This window comes from Schistocerca serialis, chromosome 8 (assembly GCF_023864345.2).
Source record: "Schistocerca serialis cubense isolate TAMUIC-IGC-003099 chromosome 8, iqSchSeri2.2, whole genome shotgun sequence".
Classification (NCBI taxonomy): Eukaryota; Metazoa; Arthropoda; class Insecta; order Orthoptera; family Acrididae; genus Schistocerca; species Schistocerca serialis.
The window spans coordinates 95,040,670-95,059,757 of NC_064645.1; the positions used below are offsets into that span (position 1 = coordinate 95,040,670).

At 42.6% G+C, this 19,088-nt stretch overlaps 1 protein-coding gene across 3 annotated transcripts in view; it reads right to left on the reverse strand.

The window, feature by feature from the left end:
• Positions 1-10,430: 10,430 nt before the first annotated feature.
• LOC126416278 (uncharacterized) overlaps positions 10,431-19,088 on the reverse strand; it is a 47,790-nt gene continuing 39,132 nt past the window's right edge. For all 3 annotated transcript variants that reach the window (XM_050083920.1, XM_050083922.1, XM_050083921.1), the window contains exon 3: positions 10,431-11,971. In XM_050083920.1, the coding sequence (XP_049939877.1) occupies positions 10,718-11,968 (1,251 nt within the window). In that variant the 5' untranslated portion in view covers positions 11,969-11,971 and the 3' untranslated portion in view covers positions 10,431-10,717. The remainder of the gene's footprint in view (positions 11,972-19,088) is intronic.

Below are 19,088 nucleotides of genomic sequence, written 5' to 3' on the forward strand. Positions count from 1 at the left end.
ATATCGAAGTGTATTACTTCATGAATTTTATTCGTTTGAATGTAATTTTTTGAAATTACTATTTCCTTGTCTCTTCAATGTAATCATATTAAGTTTTCGGTTTTTCTAATTTTGTCCTCCAATATTTCTTTTCACAACAGTTAAAAATAATGAAAAGGCACACATACAATATTCATGTTATCTCGTTTGTTTGTATTTCTTCTCTTCCACAGTCGCTGTTTTACTATTCATCGAACATTGAACATCGAAAAAAAATTAGGTCATTTATTGGGGAAGGTATCAGTCAAGAAGATGTGTAAAAATCAAATTTTTGGACCAAATAGTTTTTGTGAAATCGAATGATAAGTGTGTCAAAGCAGTCGGAACACCATGTGTCAGCACAGGCGAGCAGTGCAGTGACAAAATCGCGCACAGCGCGGAATGCGGGAAGCACATCTGTAGCAGCGAAAGGTTTAATGCGGCCGTGGTGGCTTTACTTCATAAACTGCGTGCTCACCCCTAAACTTAAGTTTGCGAACTGTACTATACCATGGCGCTGCTTCTCTTGGCGGGTGTGTCGTTTGAAACTGGCAATGCAGCAACCTCCCGCGTCTGGGCGGGCATGCACGAGCCGACAAGATAAAATAATGGAACTATAGCTGAGCTCCTCCTTCCCCCTTTTCCCGTCCATCTTCTCCACCCTCCCCCCCTCCCTCCATCCAGCCCCTCGCGCTCTCTCCATCACCGTCTACCTCCTACTCCCCCCCCCCCTCTCTCTAAATGCTCCACCATTCCTCTCTGCCCCTGTACTCCACCCCTTCTCTTTCTCCATCGGTTCCTATTCTGTCCCGCTACCCTCCACCCTACTCTGCACATTTCCACCCCCTCTCTCAGTAGGTCTATGCTTCCATATTTTCTCTGTCCATCTCCATCCACTCTCTGCTCATTTGCACCTCCCCCACTCTCTGTTCATCTCCTCCTCTACCCCTTCTCTGACATTTTTCTCCTCCCCATTTCTCTATACACCCCCTCCTCCCCCCTGTTTCTGTCTGCCTTCTCCTTATCCCTCTCTGTCTGTCCATCTCCTCCTTTACCTCCCCCTATCATTCTCCACCAGTCATCATCCCCTACTCCAACAGAAAGTCGGCTATTGTCACGTCGTTCTCACCCCCACAGTATTTCTTTCCAAACAGCAACAATATGTGCCCCAAGTTTGGTTGAAATCGATCCAGGAGTTCGGGAAGAGCTTTTGTTCTGCGGCTTTTGCCAGGTCCCCACACCTCACATGCATTTCACATGTATTTAACATGTTCTTGTTGTTGTGGTCTTCAGTCCAGAGACTGGTTTGATGCAGCTCTCCATGCTACTCTATTTTGTGCAAGCTTCTTCATCTCCCAGTACATACTGCAACCTACATCCTTCTGAATCTGTTTAGTGTATTCATCTCTCCCTCTACGATTTTTACCCTCCTCGCTGCCCTCCAATACTAGATTGATGATCCCTTGATGCCTCAGAATATGCCATACCAACCGATCCCTTCTTCTACTCAAGTTGTGCCAGAAATTTCTCTTCTCTCCAATTCTATTCCATACCTCCTCATTAGTTATGTGATCTACCCATCTAATCTTCAGCATTCTTCTGTAGCACCACCTTTCAAAAGCTTCTATTCTCTTCTCGTCTAAACTATTTATCGTCCACGTTTCATTTCCATACATGGCTACACTCTAAACAAATACTTTCAGAAACGACTTCCTGACACTTAAATATATACTAGATGTTAACAAATTTCTCTTCTTCAGAAACGCTTTCCTTGCCATTGCCAGTCTACATTTTATGTCCTCTCTGCTTCGACCATCATCAGTTATTTTGCTCCCCAAATAGGAAAACTCCTTTACTACTTTAAGTGTCTCATTTCCTAATCTAATTCCGGCAGCATCACCCGATTTAATTCGACTACATTCCATTATCCTCGTTTTGCTTTTGTTCATGTTCATCTTATACCCTCCCCTCAAGACACTGTCCATTCCATTCAACTGCTCTTCCAGGTCCTTTGCTGTCTCTGACAGAATTACAATGTCATCGGAGAACCTCACAGTTTTCATTTCTTCTCCAAGGATTTTAATACCTACACCAAATTTTTCTTTTGTTTCCTTTACTGCTTGCTCAATATACAGAGTGAATCAAATCGGGGATAGGCTAGAACCCTGCCTCACTCCCTTCCCAACCACTGCTTCCCTTTCATGCCCCTCGACTCTTATAACTGCCATCTGGTTTCTGTACAAACTGTAAATAGCCTTTCGCTGCCTGTATTTGACCCCTGAAGCCTTTAGAATTTGAAAGAGAGTATTCCAGTCAACATTGTCAAAAGCTTTCTCCAAGTCAACAAATGCTAGAAACGTAGGTTTACCTTTCCTTAATCTATTTTCTAAGATAAGTCGTAGGGTCAGTATTGCCTCATGTGTTCCAACATTTGTGCGGAATCCAAACTGATCGTACCCGAGGTCGGATTCTACCAGTTTTTCCATTCGTCTGTAAAGAATTCGTGTTACTATTTTGCAGCCGTGGCTTATTAAACTGATTGTTCGGTAATTTTCACATCTGTAAACACCTGCTTTCTTTGGGATTGGAATTATTATATCCTTCTTAAAGTCTGAGGGTATTTCGCCTGTCTAATACATCTTGCTGACCAGATGGTAGAGTTTTGTTAGGCCTGGCTCTCCCAAGGCTGTCAGTAGTTTTAATGGAATGTTGTCTACTCCCGGGGCCTTGTTTCGACTCAGGTCTTTCAGTGCTCTGTCAAACTCTTCACGCAGTATCGTATCTCCCATTTCATCTTCATCTACATCCTCTTCCATTTCCATAATATTGTCCTCAAGTACATCGCCCTTGTATAGACCCTCTATATACTCCTTCCACCTTTCTGCTTTCCCTTCTTTGCTTAGAACTGGGTTTCCATCTGAGCTCTTGATATTCATACAAGTGGCTCTCTTTTCTCCAAAGGTCTCTTTGATTTTCCTGTAGGCAGTATCTATCTTACCCCTAGTGAGTGAAGCCTCTACATCCTTACATTTGTCCTCTAGCCATCCCTGCTTAGCCATTTTGCTCTTCCTGTCGATCTCATTTTTGAGATGTTTGTATTCCTTTTGTATTTAACATATGAGGCACATATTTATACACACATTTCACTTACATCTCGAGTGAATTTCGCCCTACAGTAACCCTATTCACGCAGCTCTATTTTTATGACGTCATATCTCCTGAACTATTTGTCCTACAATGATATAATTTTCCAGCCACATTAGATGGTATGTGTAGATACTGTCTGCGAACTGTTTTGAGAATACAAATAGTAGTAAAAAATCATCATGCATGATGTAATAGTTTTCTTGCATCATAGTGTGTCATATAATAATAAATTTTTGCAGGTACGTTCAATGATATACGCGAATACTGTCTGAAAAACGTGTTAGGAATAGTGTAGGTGGTAAAGAACTAATAAACTAAAGCGTGTGCCTGAAAAAGCAGCATTCCCACATGAACAGCGAAAATGTGATAAGTGGTAAACTTTTCATCTTTCATTATTTTCCGACGGTGTCAGCGAAAAAAGGCTCGTAAAGGTTTGAAATTTTGTGTAAAGTTTGATGCAAGTCTCTCAGTGCTCTTTTTTCAATTACTGGAATAATATAACTCTCTGTTTACGCTTTGTAAGCTACGCTACTTCCCAGACAGGAAGTGATATGTGTATTAACTTTGGTTGGAATCGATCCAGTGTTTTAGGAGGAGATGTGGAACGAATTCACGTATACGTAAATTTTTGTAATATGTATGGCTTACGTGCATATGGAGTATTGTCTCAGTTGTACGACTGGAGCCGTGATTTCCTGCCAGAATGGTCACAGATTTGTAACAGACAGGACGTCACCGACTGAAACCTAGGCAATATCTGGGGTACCCGTGGTGGCATTACAGGCCCTCTGCTCTTCTTAATCTACACTGCTGGCCATTAAAATTGCTACACCACGAAGATGACGTGCTACAGACGCGAAATTTAACCGACAGGAAGAAGATGCTGTGATATGCAAATGATTAGCTTTCCAGAGCATTCACACAAGGTTGGCGCCAGTGGCGACACCTACAACGTGCTGACATGAGGAAAGTTTCCAACCGATTTCTCATACACAAACAGCAGTTGACCGGCGTTGCTTGGTGAAACGTTGTTGTGATGCCTCGTGTAAGGAGGAGAAATGGTACCATCACGTTTCCGACTTTGATAAAGGACGGGTTGTAGCCTATCGCGATTTCGATTTATCGTATCGTGACATTGCTGCTCGCGTTGGTCGAGATCCAATGACTGTTAGCAGAATATGGCATCGATGGGTTCAGGAGGGTAATACGGAAAGCCGTGCTGGATCCCAACGGCCTCGAATCACTAGCAGTCGAGATGACAGGCATCTTATCCGCATGGCTGTAACGGATCGTGCAGCCACGTCTCGATCCCTGAGTCAACAGATGGGGACGTTTGCAAGACAGCAACCATCTGCACGAACAGTTCGGTGACGTTTGCTGCAGCATGAACTAACAGCTCGGAGACCATGGCTGCGGTTACCCTTGACGCTGCATCACAGACAGGAGCGCCTGCGATGTACTCAACGACGAACCTGGGTGCACGAATGGCAAAACGTCATTTTTTCGGATGAATCCAGGTTCTGTTTACAGCATCATGATGATCGCTTCCGTGTTTGGCGACACCGCGGTGAACGCACATTGGAAGCGTGTATTCGTCATCGCCATACTGGCGTATCACCCGGCGTGATGGTGTGGGGTGCCATTGGTTGCACGTCTCGATCAACTCTTGTTCGCATTGACGGCACTTTGAACAGTGGACGTCACATTTCAGATGTGTTACGACCCGTGGCTCCACCCTTCATTCGATCCCTGCGAAACCCTACACTTCAGCAGAATAATGCACGACCGCATGTTGCAGGTCCTGTAGGGCCTTTCTGGATACAGGAAATGTTCGCCTGCTGCCGTGGCCAGCACATTCTCCAGATCTCTCACCAATTGAAAACGTCTGATCAATGGTGGCCGAGCAACTGGGTCGTCACAATACGCCAGTCACTACTCTTGATGATCTGTGGTTTCGTGTTGAAGCTGCATCGGCAGCTGTACCTGTACTTGCCATCCAAGCTCTGTTTGACTCAATGCCCAGGCGTATCAAGGCTGTTATTACGGCTAGAGGTGGTTGTTCTGGGTACTGATTTCTCAGGATCTATGCACCAAAATTGCGACAAAATCAGTCACACGTCAGTTCTAGTATAATATATTTGTCCAATGAATACCCATTTATCATATGCATTTCTCCTTGGTGTAGCAATTTTAATGGCAAGTAGTGTATATAAACGATTTAGGAGACAACCGAATAGCATTCTTAGGTTGTTTTCTGGTGATTTTGCCTTTTACACTCTAGTAAATTTGCGAGAAGATCATAATGTACCACAAAATCATTTACACAAGACATTCGTGTGGTGCGAACAGTGGCAGTTGCTGCTGAACAATAAAAAGTGTGCCGTTCTCCTCACGGGCACTAAAAAAAAAGTCATTTAAATTTCGGTTACATGAAAAATCCCCCAAATTTAAGGGTTGTCTTTTCAGTTAAGTACCTATGAATTACAATTATAATCAACTTAAATTCCAGCCATCACATAGGAAATGCTGTGGGGAAGAAGAAGAAGCTATGACTATGTTATGCTGGCAGAACACTCTGAAGGTGCAACAGATTTACTAACGAGGCTACCTATACTACGCCTGTCTGTCCTATGATAGAGCATTGCTGCGGGACTATGGGTTCCTAATCGGATACGATTGGCAAAGTATATCGAAACAGTTCAAAGAGGAACAACTTGTTTTGTGTACTCGTGAAATGGGTAATAAAGTGTAATGGGTATGATAACCGATTTGGGGTGCCAATCTTTTTTTTATTTCTCCTCTGAAATAAAAAAAAATTTGACTCCACCTGTGTGGGGACAAATGACCATCGTGATAAAACAGGAGAAATCAGAACTCGCACGGAAAAATTAGGTGGTAATTCTTTTCATGTGCTCTCCAAGAGTTAAACGATAGAGGAGTAGTGTAACAGTTGTCCTGTAAACACTCTACCAAACACCTCAGTGTGTACTGCAGGGGAATCCTTTAGATGTAGCTGCCATTCCGCCAGCAGTGCACCATGTGCTAAAGAAGTGTAATGCACCAAGTCCGCCTGTCAATTTTAAAACTGTTGCGTATAAATAACTAACGCTCAGGAAGTTTGACCATGGTATAATTATTAAATAAATTGATGTACTGTTTTATTTAAATCTTACCTAGTGATAGAAAGACGTTTATTGTTTTGTTTCAAACACTTTCGAGTAAGGCTAATGTAATTTTGAAAACGGCAGTTACCATCAACATAAAAATGGCTCAAAACGAATAATTCATATGGAAATACGAGTAAAAAGAATTTATGATGGGTTTGAATTGCGTTCTTGCAGTTAATGAACTTAATGCTGTAATTTTGTAACTAGCTAATTGCTGCACTCAAATATGTTTCTTGCATTAGTCAGTCTGATTGCAATTTGCTGCAAGTAAGTATGCTATTTCCTAGTTAACAACTGTAGTTGAAGCAAATTTTTCCAAGAGCTGGATAGCGTGAAAAATCCATCAACTCGTGTACAGAAATTTACTTCTCGTCAAGGCACTAACAAGATGTTCACTGCGATTTCAGACGAGTCCTCGTAAGTTTCCCTATGCAAGAAAGAGCATGGTATGTCCTGATATTTGCTGAATTTAAGTTTATTGTTACAGTTCAGTATAACTATAGACAAGAGCGTAATTTTGCTACAATTTGCTTCTTAGGATTAAGGAAATCATTAAATAAGACTATACGCGTGGACATCTCCAGGAGACAACTTCAATAATCAGTTTGATTATACTGGCAGAAGAAAGGTACAGAAATGGAACTACGAAAGTGCTCATTGTAGTATTTTCATTCATCAATTCATTAATTCATTCATTCATTCTCTTAGAAGACAAAGGCTATGGGAAATTCGCACCTAGGAAAAATAAGAAAATAATAAGCCGAGACATCTCAGGCATTATCACATAGCCACGACTTAAAGAAACGAAAAACCGAGAGATAATAGTGAATATTGAAATTGGATTAAGGGTTCGGTAATAACTAGAAAGAAATTTGTGCGCTATGTAAAAGGAACGAACGTGTCACACGAAAAAATTACTACGAAAATTGAGCTGAGGAGAAAGTTCAGAAACAGAATCAACTAAGAGGCACAAAAAGCTTAACGTTAGGGCTGCGATGAAATGTCGAGTGTGCTAGAGTGAAGTCATTGATATAAGAGTGCATTGGACACTCATCCATTAGAAAGGAAAGGGAGATAAGACATCATGTATGAAGATTAACAGTGTGGTGTGGAAACAAAATACATGGGGAAGAAGCAATATGGAAATTCCTAGCAAAAAATGAAAAGGAAGTGTACAAGGGTCAAAATATGCTTCTTAAATGATGTGATGAGCACTAGGGGAAAGACTTATTCAGAAATTAAAATCTTTTTACGCGTTTTTATAGACTGTGAGAAGATTTCTGATAATGTAGAATGGAAGAAACGTTCACAAATAACGAGGAAACGAAGAATGGCCTGTAAGGGTGGTATATTTATTAAAGCGCTGTACTTAGCACAAAATATAATGGTCAGAGTGGAAGTGCAAGAATGAATCTTATAACAAATAGATAAAGATGTAAGACTAGCTGTGTTATTCCATACTTTTCAAGGAATATCTACAATACACGATAATGAATTTCCGAGAACAGTCAAAGGTATGTAAGATATGGAAAAAATGTGTTGACTGAAATTTGCAGACAAAGTGGTCCTCCGAACAGACAGTGAGAAATAACTTCAGGAATTGTGGAAACAGTAGTATACTGAAAATGTTTTTGGGATGTAAATTGTCGTGAAAGGTGGAAGAAATGTGAAGTGGAGAAAAACTAGAATACGTACAATAATACAAATATCTAGGAAGCAGAACAGAGGATGGAAGGACGAATTTGAAGTGAGCAGAAACTCGACTAACAACAACAGAGAAGGCGTTTGTTAAGAACAGTATGATATTTTGCAAAAGTACCATCCTCAGCCTGAAGAAATGGCTGATACGTTTTGTCTGGAATGTCCTGTTACATAATGCAGAAAATTGGATGACATAGGTTGGTATGGTGTGAAATAAGGAAGTGCTCAAAAGTGTGGGAGAAGACAAGCAATTACTGACAGCAACAAAAGTAAGAAAGAAAAATCTCGTTAGGTTTGACTAAGAGTATTTTGAATCACAAAAAAGGAACGTGGCAAATACGGTAAACTGGGAAAGGAAACAATGGCTTGTACAAAACTAATGAAATAATCCAGAAATCAGACATCTGCCATATTAGGTGAAAAATACTGATTTTACACAAAAGTAACTGAGTCTAGGTATCAAAGGTTGGAGTTTATAAATTCTGTGGATTTGAAGAATATTATTCCATGTAATTTTTTTCAGAAAAACTATTTTTTATGTGTGTGGATAGTTGTGTTGAAGAAATTGTCATACTTGAGTTCTCAGGTAATACTCAGTACACTGGAGTGTTCTGTATCTCACTCAAAGTGCAAGCGACGAACAGGTCAACTAACAGAAACATCATGGCACTCGATCCCTTTCTCTAAAAACTACGGCTAGTGAGAATTATTTTGAAGTCATGATGTGGGCTTCCTCTTGCAGAAGCTGAAGACGAGTAGGAACGCATTCTTTACCCACAGGACAATGCTTCATCGCATTTCGGCTCAGAAGTGCTAAATAAGCACCCAACCGTTAGCCTGTTGATGGACATGTACGAGGTGCATTCAAGTTCTAAGGCCTCCGATTTTTTTTCTCTGGACTGCAAAGAGATAGAAACATGCGCATTGTTTTAAAATGAGGCCGCGTTCATTGTCAATACGTCCCAGAGATGGCAGCACCGTATGGCAGATGGAATTTTACCGCCAGCGGCGAGAATGAGAACTGTTTTAAATACTTAAAATGGCGACATTTTCCTTACTTGAACAGCGTGCAATCATTCGTTTTCTGAATTTGCGTGGTGTGAAACCAATTGAAATTCATCGACAGTTGAAGGAGACATGTGGTGATGGAGTTATGGATGTGTCGAAAGTGCGTTCGTGGGTGCGACAGTTTAATGAAGGAAGAACATCGTGTGACAACAAACCGAAACAACCTCGGGCTCGCACAACCCGGTCTGACGACATGATCGAGAAAGTGGAGAGAATTGTTTTGGGGGATCGCCGAATGACTGTTGAACAGGTCGCCTCCAGAGTTGGCATTTCTGAGGGCTCTGTGCACACAATCCTGCATGACGACCTGAAAATGCGAAAAGTGTCATCCAGGTGGGTGCCACGAATGCTGACGGACGACCACATGGCTGCCTGTGTGGCATGTTGCCAAGCAATGTTGACGCGCTACGACAGCATGAATGGGACTTTCTTTTCGTCGCTTGTAACAATGGATGAGACGTGGATGCCATTTTTCAATCCAGAAACAAAGCGCCAGTCAGCTCAATGGAAGCACACAGATTCACCGCCACCAAAAAAATTTCGGGTAACCGCCAACGCTGAAAAAATGATGGTGTCCATGTTCTGGGACAGCGAGGGCGTAATCCTTACCCATTGCATTCCAAAGGGCACTACGGTAACAGGTGCATCTTATGAAAATGTTTTGAAGAACAAATTCCTTCCAGCACTGCAACAAAAACGTCCGGGAAGGGCTGCGCGTGTGCTGTTTCACCAAGACAACGCACCCGCACATCGAGCTAACGTTACGCAACAGTTTCTTCGTGATAACAACTTTGAAGTGATTCCTCATGCTCCCTACTCACCTGACCTGGCTCCTAGTGACTTTTGGCTTTTTCCAACAATGAAAGACACTCTCCGTGGCCGCACATTCACCAGCCATACTGCTATTGCCTCAGCGATTTTCCAGTGGTCAAAAGAGACTCCTAAAGAAGCCTTCGCCGCTGCCATGGAATCATGGCGTCAGCGTTGTGAAAAATGTGTACGTCTGCAGGGCGATTACGTCGAGAAGTAACGCCAGTTTCATCGATTTCGGGTGAGTAGTTAATTAGAAAAAAAATCGGAGGCCTTAGAACTTGAATGCACCTCGTACATTGTGCACACTGACTGGGCCTTCACGTTCCAGATCTCAAAATTCCAATTTTTTTCTGAAGCCATATTAAGTCTGCGAATGTTGTTTCATTCATTTGCAAGCACAGCAGAAATAATAATTGCACTTTTACTATGTGGGGCCCAGGTAAGGGATAGAAAGGGAATCTCGTTGAGATTTATGGTAGAAAGGGAATCTTGTTGAGATTTATAGTGCTGAAAATCTTACCCATAATGGAGTTTATTAACGAGATGATAAAAACATACATAGGTTGCCAATATTTTTACGTAGTGTATATCATTCTTATGTGCAATAACATGTTACAGTGTCAAATATAGTTACTGTTACTGAAAGACTGGTCATCTAGATATTATCAGTGCTGAGTGACTGGAAATATACGATTGGTACTTCAGGTGACAGGACTAAGAATAAAACATGGAGAAAACATGGTCACTCTACTTAATTTTTAGATACACAACAGTCAAGTTTGTTTCGTCAGAAAATAAAGATACTAATTACTTGAGAATAAACCTTTCTTTTCAAATTGTGGAAGCATCTGCTTTACAGCTTCCACATACGAAGCACCTGCGAAGGCCTTTCTGTTGGTATCACTGTCATTTTCTTTGACTGAAGACTCTACGTCGAACCTCGTCTCTTCTTCAGTGCGTACAACCGGCAACACACCTACCGATGCGAATACGGCGTACAGAGAATGCTCTTCGAAATCTTCCAGAAGCTCCTCGAAGGATATCTGTTTGTCGGTACTGACACCAATATCGCTCATCACTTCGACTAAATGGTTGTGGTACTCTTTCAAAAGGTCTGTCAAGTGATCGGAGTACACCTCTTCCATGAGACTCGTGTGTGTAAAATACTGTAAGTCAATCGAAGGCGAATTGTATGAAGCCAACTGGAAATCAAGTAGAACCACGTCTCGGACGACTCCGCCTGCATATTTGAACATGATGTTGTTGACCCAGGTATCTGCGTGGGTTAGCACACGAAACTTTCTCTTCCGTTTCACCAACTCTAGTAGCCGTGGAAATATGTTTTCCGAGAGAGCTCGCACTTTGGGTGCGTACTTGGAGTACGGTTTCTCTAACGTCTCCAGCTGATCTGCAAGTAATTTGCAGCCCTGTTTCACGTAGGGTTCCAGGTGCTTAGCCATGTCTCCCTCAAACATTCGAAAGGTCTGGTAGCGGTCCAGCGCAGATGGTCTCTGCTCGTACAGCCTGACGGAAGACGCGTGGAACTCTGCCAGTTTCCTGACCACGAGTCTGGCGTGCGCCAGATCCAGTCCCTTGCACCTCTTCGCCAAAGCGAACCCTCTGGCCTTCAAATCCTCGAGCACTACGTAGCTGACTGGCTCCCGTCCGGAGGCGAAACACTTTGCTGACAGCTGCGTGTATTTGCCGGGGGCCGCTTCCTCCAGGATTTTCGACATGGCGGGAATCGTCTCGCAGAACATGAGAGTCTCTTGTTCGAAGGCTTGCATGTCCTGTGCTATTGTCTTCATGACTTCGCTGTCTGGGAGACATTTTATTATCAACGGCACGCTCCTTTTATACTGTTTCACGTTGTGCTCTAGGTGAACGGTCATGCGGTAGACTTCACTCAGGTAGTTGTCACCCGGAGCTGTCGCTCGTTGGACGTCTACTGACAGGATCTTGAAGTCTCCACAACTGTTCGACTCCTTCAGCGAAGTTTTCGCGAAGTCTTTGTTAAGCCACACGGGCAGAACGACGGTGGCTTCGGCGGTCATTTCCTGCAACAAAAGAAACGAAATATGTGTTAATCTTTGATTAAAAACTGAACTTCCACGAATGTCTGACGGAGTCTTGATGTCATACGTTTCAGCAAATACACACAGTGATACATATCTTATTTTCAAGTCAATTTTATTAATAATTTGTTAAAAAATTAAGCTATTGAGGATTACATGACAAGTATCATTTCGTAATCTCGTGATTCACCAAAATACAGACATCAGCTTTTTAAAGATTGTAATTATCGATGCGAGACATTTCTTATAAAAGATGAGCTACCTTACAGTGTTATTCTGTAAAACGTGATGTGCAGTATATTAACTTCTTCATAATTGTGAGGTTCATTGACATGAAGAGCAGAACTTTTCGGCCCTATTTTTTCGAGAAGCATTAGCATGTTCTGTTTGTAATTCTTGTTAATGTATAAATGTTAAAAGATTCGAAAACCGTCTAATTATTAGCACCTTAGTCTGTACAACATTTATCATTGCTATCACATCATTTGTTGAACAGATCTGAATAAATTGCATATTTGTGAATTAAAAGAATGTCTTTTAGAACCATTTCTACCATTTGCTTTGTTGTTATCAACCTTTATGGACTACGTAAAATTAAAATCAATGAAAATTATCTATCTTGGCTTATCATTCGCATATATGACACATAGCAATGGACTCAAGAATAAACATTGCAGAACTTCGTAAGTGATTTAACCATAGTCAGACAGTTCTGTTTTACCTCCACTAGTTCAATGGTTTAGCGTTTAAATAATGTTTAGTATTCTGTTCAAAGACAGTAAACTAAACTATCGTATCTTTTACTAAAATATTTATTAAAACTGTACAAATTGCGTTTATCTGTAATCATAGTTCTTTAGGAAAACTTTTTATCTGCCAAGAGCGTAGGGATGGGTAGTTCGATTACTATTTTCGACAACTTAAATGGCCATCTTCAGATCTGAAAGTATAGGTCGGCTACAGTTCAGTATTCATAATACGAACAATGGACGAAATTAGTGATTTTATAATAGTTGTAACAATACATATCGCATAATAGAAAGTAGTGTCTAGATCACCTATTGAAGCAAGATGCATTGTCACAAGCATATTTACAATTCCAAAGCGTAAGATGAAGTTGAATCAAATTTGTGGAAATAATCCACAGTCGTCAATAAAAAAAAACTACATACGAAGAGATTTTTTTAATAAAACTTATCTCAGAAACTGTGATTATTAAATACGCTATTCATCTTTTCATTGTCCAGTATAACAGTTACATCATAGTCAGTTAATGAGACAAGATAAGGAGCATCTTCCCTGTTGACAGTATCGGATGAGGTTACCAACCGACAGCGACAGGCAAACTGTCCGATATTGTGGATATCACTTTTTGTCATTGAAGCTGTCAACAGGCTGCATTTCAGTAAACAAAGAATTCTTTTACATATTAATATAAAGGAATTAAATAATGTGCAGTAGTCTAAAAACAGGTAGACGCAGAGTACATTAGAATGTTTTTAAACTGCTGCACATTTTGCATTTTTTTATGTTATTCTGTGAGTATGATATGATCACGTAACTGTCACCTGGGGCAGCTTCTAGGATTAAAATGTTCGTATTCACAATATCGGTCAGTCTGCCTATTGCTGTCAGATGGTTAACTTCATCCGCTACTGTCAACAGACATAATGGCTGCTTAATGTTGTCCCATTATATCAGAATGGTTCAAATGGCTCTAAGTACTATGGGACCTAACATCTGAGGTCATCAGTCCCCTAGACTTAGAACTAGTTAAACCTAACTAACCTAAGGACAGGCAGGATTGGAACCCGCAACCGTAGCAGCAGCGCGGCTCCGGACTGAAGCGCCTAGAACCGCTCGGCCACAGCGACCGGCTGTATCTGTCGTACTGCACAATGAAATAGTGCATAGCGTATCTAATATCTATTCAGGGTTATTCAGCTGTTCCTATCACTGTCGTTTTAAGTAACCCCAATGTTATACCTGGCCTTCAAAAACCATATGTGAGGATTTCGTACCATCTCTCTCACTATGAGCAAACTATTAGTCCTACAGAAAAAGTGAGGAGGACCCTTTTTGTGGTTTCATTGATTCACAGGTGTCACATCAGACAGCATTGTGAAAGCTGCACTATATTTCAACGTGACAGCTGCTCGTCATCTTCAGGTGCTTACTTACGAGTTGCTGCAGTGGCTCGCCAGAATGTACGCTGACTCGCTAGAAAAGCGCAGGCGCCAACGGGTGGCGCTGCCGCGTCATCGTAGACGAGTCCTAGAGCACGGCGACATACAATGCCGGGACTCGTTCGTCTGTGGTTGACGATGTCTTAGTACCGCCAATGCTAGTTCCTATGCTATGATGAGCTGAAATCCCCTGTCTCTATTAATCAGGTCGTTACTTATAGGGCCGGCCGGGGTGGCCGAGCGGTTCTAGGCGCTACAGTCTGGAACCGAGCGTTCGCTACGGTCGCAGGTTCGAATCCTGCCTCGGGCATGGATGTGTGTGATGTCCTTAAGTTAGTTAGGTTTAAGTAGTTCTAAGTTCTAGGGGACTGATGACCTTAGAAGTTAAGTCCCATAGTGCTCAGAGCCATTTGTTACTTATAGGTATTTCGACTGCTTCTATAAATATGGAGTCCCAGTACGTGCAAGCGGACGAAAGGATCTCTCCATAGTTCATGCTGTGTCCCGTGACAAGACAGAGTTCAGTAACAGCAGACATTTCTGGCTGACCCAGAGTGGTGTGACATCTGTGTCTATCCGTAACACTACGACACGTGTGACCAATGTATGATTTCCTACACTGGCACGCGATTTTATATATTCCTGGTCTCCTCAGACCTAGATCGTCTTTAACAGAAGCCAGCATCGTTTGCAATCGCTCTAAAGGGCGAAAGATTGATGTTTCTTGGACGGTCTGCCGATCATAAAGGACACACCACCGACGTAGGGTAGAAGAACCATCCTCGTGGGGTTCTCCGTTTCTTCTGGCTGCTCTTGAGATGTAGTGAGTGCAAGTTGAAATGCATTACGAATCTGTTTACCAGAGTGCCTGTTTTGTACGAAAACAGAGCGAAGATGGCTAAGCTTTGATGTTAAGCTCCCTGCATATGAGTATGAACGAGATGAGTGATGGCAGTTCGTAGCGTGTACATAAGACGTCAGTGTGACTTGGTTGACGAAATACAGTGTGACCCAAGAAACCGTTATCTTTTCTGCGGGCCAAAGCATCTAACAACGGGAGGCCTCCATTTTTCTCTGCTTCCATGGTGAAGTAAACGCTCGGATGGAAGGAGTTAAGGTGTTCCGAAAACCCAGGATGTCATAGTGCTCCATGTGGCCACATTACGAAGGTGTCGTCCACATGTCTTCAAAAACATTTAGGTTTCAACACCGCTGACAGAAGTGCTTTTCCCTCGAGGTGTTCAAATGTTCAAATGTGTGTGAAATCTTATGGGACTTGACTGCTAAGGTCATCAGTCCCTAAGCTTACACACTACTTAAGCTAAATTATCCTAAGGACAAACACACACACCCATGCCCGATGGAGGACTCGAACCTCCGCCGGGACCTGCCGCACAGTCCATGACTGCAGCGCCTTAAACCGCTCGGCTAATCCCGCGCGGCCGAGGTGTTCCATAAAAAGGTTAGCTACTATGAGAGACAAGCGGTTAACCATAGCAACACCGTCAGTTTTCTCAAAATATTATTCATTAAACGTGTGGACAATGCTACGAGGTCACTTTCGGACAGAACACTGCTCCAGGCCGTAACGCGAAAACTTCCAAGTTCCACCACCTTACACGCCAATCATCGCAAGAACATAAAACCATGTTGACGCACTGTGTTTAATTTCACAAATAAACAACTGAGTAACACTGCAATATCAGAGTTGGAAAAGGAACCAAACTTTGTGCCCACTCCAAATACCTTCCCTATCAAGATTTTTATAAGTATCATTGAGCAAGATGTCCTGAAACTTCCCAGTGAGAGTGCTGAAGAAATGAGGCGAGAGACTCGCAGGACCACAGCTAGGATGCCCGAACACATGCAGAACATCGACATCGAAGAAAGAAAAGCGGTCCTTTCCTTAAGAGAATACACAGAAATAATAATTTCACCTGCTGGTAAGGGAAGTGCTACTGTTATTTTGCCTGCAACATCTTACATCGGCGAGATGGCGGATTTACTGCAATAGTCAACGCATCGTCGCCTCCAGAAGGATACAACTATTGCATTACAACGGAAGACATTCGTCCTTTTCAAATCCAGCCAGTTTCTTGAACTTCATGAAAGGAGTTTAAGAGTACAAGCGCCATTTCCACAGTGACTTTATGGGCTGCCTAAGATCCATAAGGAAGGGGTTCCGCTTCGCCCCGTTGTGACAAATACAGAAGCCCCAACATATTACCTAACAAAACATCTGCCTTCTCTTCTGAGCCCATTCCAAGGAACATCACATTCGAAACTCAGAAGATTTTATACAGGGACTGAGGACGTATCGTCTCGAACAAGCTGACGTCTTAAGTGAGTTTCGATGTGGTCTCTTCGTTCACTCGATTTCCTCTGGTGGATTCATTACAACTTATAGGAGCTAAGTTGGAGGAGGACATCTTACATCTATTCGGACATGTGCTTACCTCGACCTACTTTTTATTTAATGAACAATATTTTGAGAAAACTGACGGTTTTGCTGTGGGTGGTCCTTTGCCTCCGATTGTGGCTTGCCTTTTTATGGAACGCCGGCCGGAGTGGCCGAGCGGTTCTAGGCGCTACAGTCTGGAACCGCGAAACCGCTACGGTCGCAGGTTCGAATCCTGCCTCGGGCATGGATGTGTGTGATGTCCTTAGGTTAGTTAGATTTAAGTAGTTCTAAGTTCTAGGGGACTGATGACCTCAGCAGTTAAGTCCCATAGTGCTCAGAGCCATTTGAACCATTTTTTATGGAACACATCGAGGAGAAAGCACATCAGTCAGCGGCGTTGAAACCTAAATATCTCCGCAGGTGTGTGGACGACACCTTCGTACTATGGCCACATGGGCAGTGAGGCCTCCTGTGTTTGTGGGAAACCTTAAAGCCTTCCATCCGAGCGTTTACTTCACCATGTAAGTAGAGAAAAATGGAAACATTCCGTTCTTATATGTCTTGGTCCACAGAAAAGAAGACGGTTAAAAATGGTTCAAATGGCTCTGAGCACTATGGGACTTAACAGCTGTGGTCATCAGTCCCCTAGAACTTAGAACTACTTAAACCTAACTAACCTAAGGACATCACACACATCCATGCCCGAGGCAGGATTTGAACCTGCGACCGTAGCGGTCGCGCGGTTCCAAACTGAAGCGCCTAGAACCGCTCGGCCACACAGGCCGGCAAGAAGACAGTTACTTGGGTCACAGTGTACATCGTAAACCAACTCATACTGACCTATACCTATGAGCTACGAGCTGCCGTCACTCACCTCAACCAAGTGTCGTATTACGGACTGTGTCGTTCATAGGGTTGTCTCACATGCAGGCAGCTTAGCTCTGTATTTGTACAACGGATTCGTAATGCGTGTCAACATGCACTCAATAAACCTCAATAGCGGCCAGAAGAAACGGAGAACTCCAAGAGGATAGTTTTTCTGCCCTACTTTGGTGGCGTGTCCTTTATGGCCGGCAGGCAGGTCAAGAAACTTCAAATAAAACGTGTCTTCCGTCCTCCGGCGCGACTGCAAACTGTACTGGGTCTGTTAAAGACAACGTAGGTCCTAACGAGACCAGAAACATATAAAATCCCGAGCCATTGTGGGAAATCATACATTGGCCAGACGTGCCGCACTGTTAAGGATAGATGCGCTGAACATAGACGTCACACCAGACTGGGTCAGCCAGAGAAGTCTGCTGTAGCTGAACACTGTCTTGACATGAGACACAGCATAAACTACGGAGGGACAAAGATCCTTCCGTCCGTTTTCATGTGCTGGATATACGTATAAATAACGAACTAATTCCCCCCCCCCATGAACCATAGACCTTGCCATTGGTGGGGAGGCTTGCGTGCCTCAGCGATACAGATATCTGTACCGTAGGTGCAACCACAACGGAGGGATATCTGTTGAGAGGCTAGACAAACGTGTGGTTCCTGAAGAGGGGCAGCAGCTTTTTCAGTAGTTGCAGGGGCAACAGTCTGGATGATTGACTGATCTGGTCTTGTAACACTAACCAAAACGGCTTTGCTGTGCTGGTACTGCGAACGGCTGAAAGCAAGGGGAAACTTATTTTATAAGAAAAGTTAAGGAAAGGCAAACCTACGTTTCTAGCATTTGTAGACTTGGAGAAAGCTTTAGACAATGTTGACTGGAATACTCTCTTTCAAATTCTGAAGGTGGCAGGGGTAAAATACAGGGAGCGAAAGGCTATTTACAATTTGTACAGAAAGCAGATGGCAGTTATAAGAGTCGAGGGACATGAAAGGGAAGCAGTGGTTGGGAAGGGAGTGAGACAGGGTTGTAGCCTCTCCCCGGTGTTATTGAATCTGTATATTGAGCAAGCAGTAAAGCAAACAAAAGAAAAATTCGGAGTAGGTATTAAAATCCATGGAGAAGAAATAAAAACTTTAAGGTTCGCTGATGACGCTGTAATTCTGTCAGAGAGAGCAAAGGACTTGGAAGAGCAGTTGAACGGAATGGACAGTGTCTTGAAAGGAGCATACAAGATGAACATCAACAAAAGCAAATTAACTCAGGTGATGCTGAGGGAATTAGATTAGGAAGTGAGACACTCAAAGTAGTGAAGGAGTTTTGCTATTTGGGGAGCAAAATAACTGATGATGGTTGAAGTAGAGAGGATATAAAATGTAGACTGGCAATGGCAAGGAAAGCGTTCCTGAAGAACAGGAATTTGGTAACGTCGAGTATAGATTTAAGTGTCAGGAAGTAGTTTCTGAAAGTATTTGTATGGAGTGTAGCCATGTATGGAAGAGAAACATGGATGATAAATAGTTTGGACAAGAAGAGAATAGAAGCTTTTGAAATGTGGTGCTACAGAAGAATGCTGAAGATTAGGTGGGTAGATCACATAACTAATGAGGAGGTACTGAATAGAATTGAGGAGAA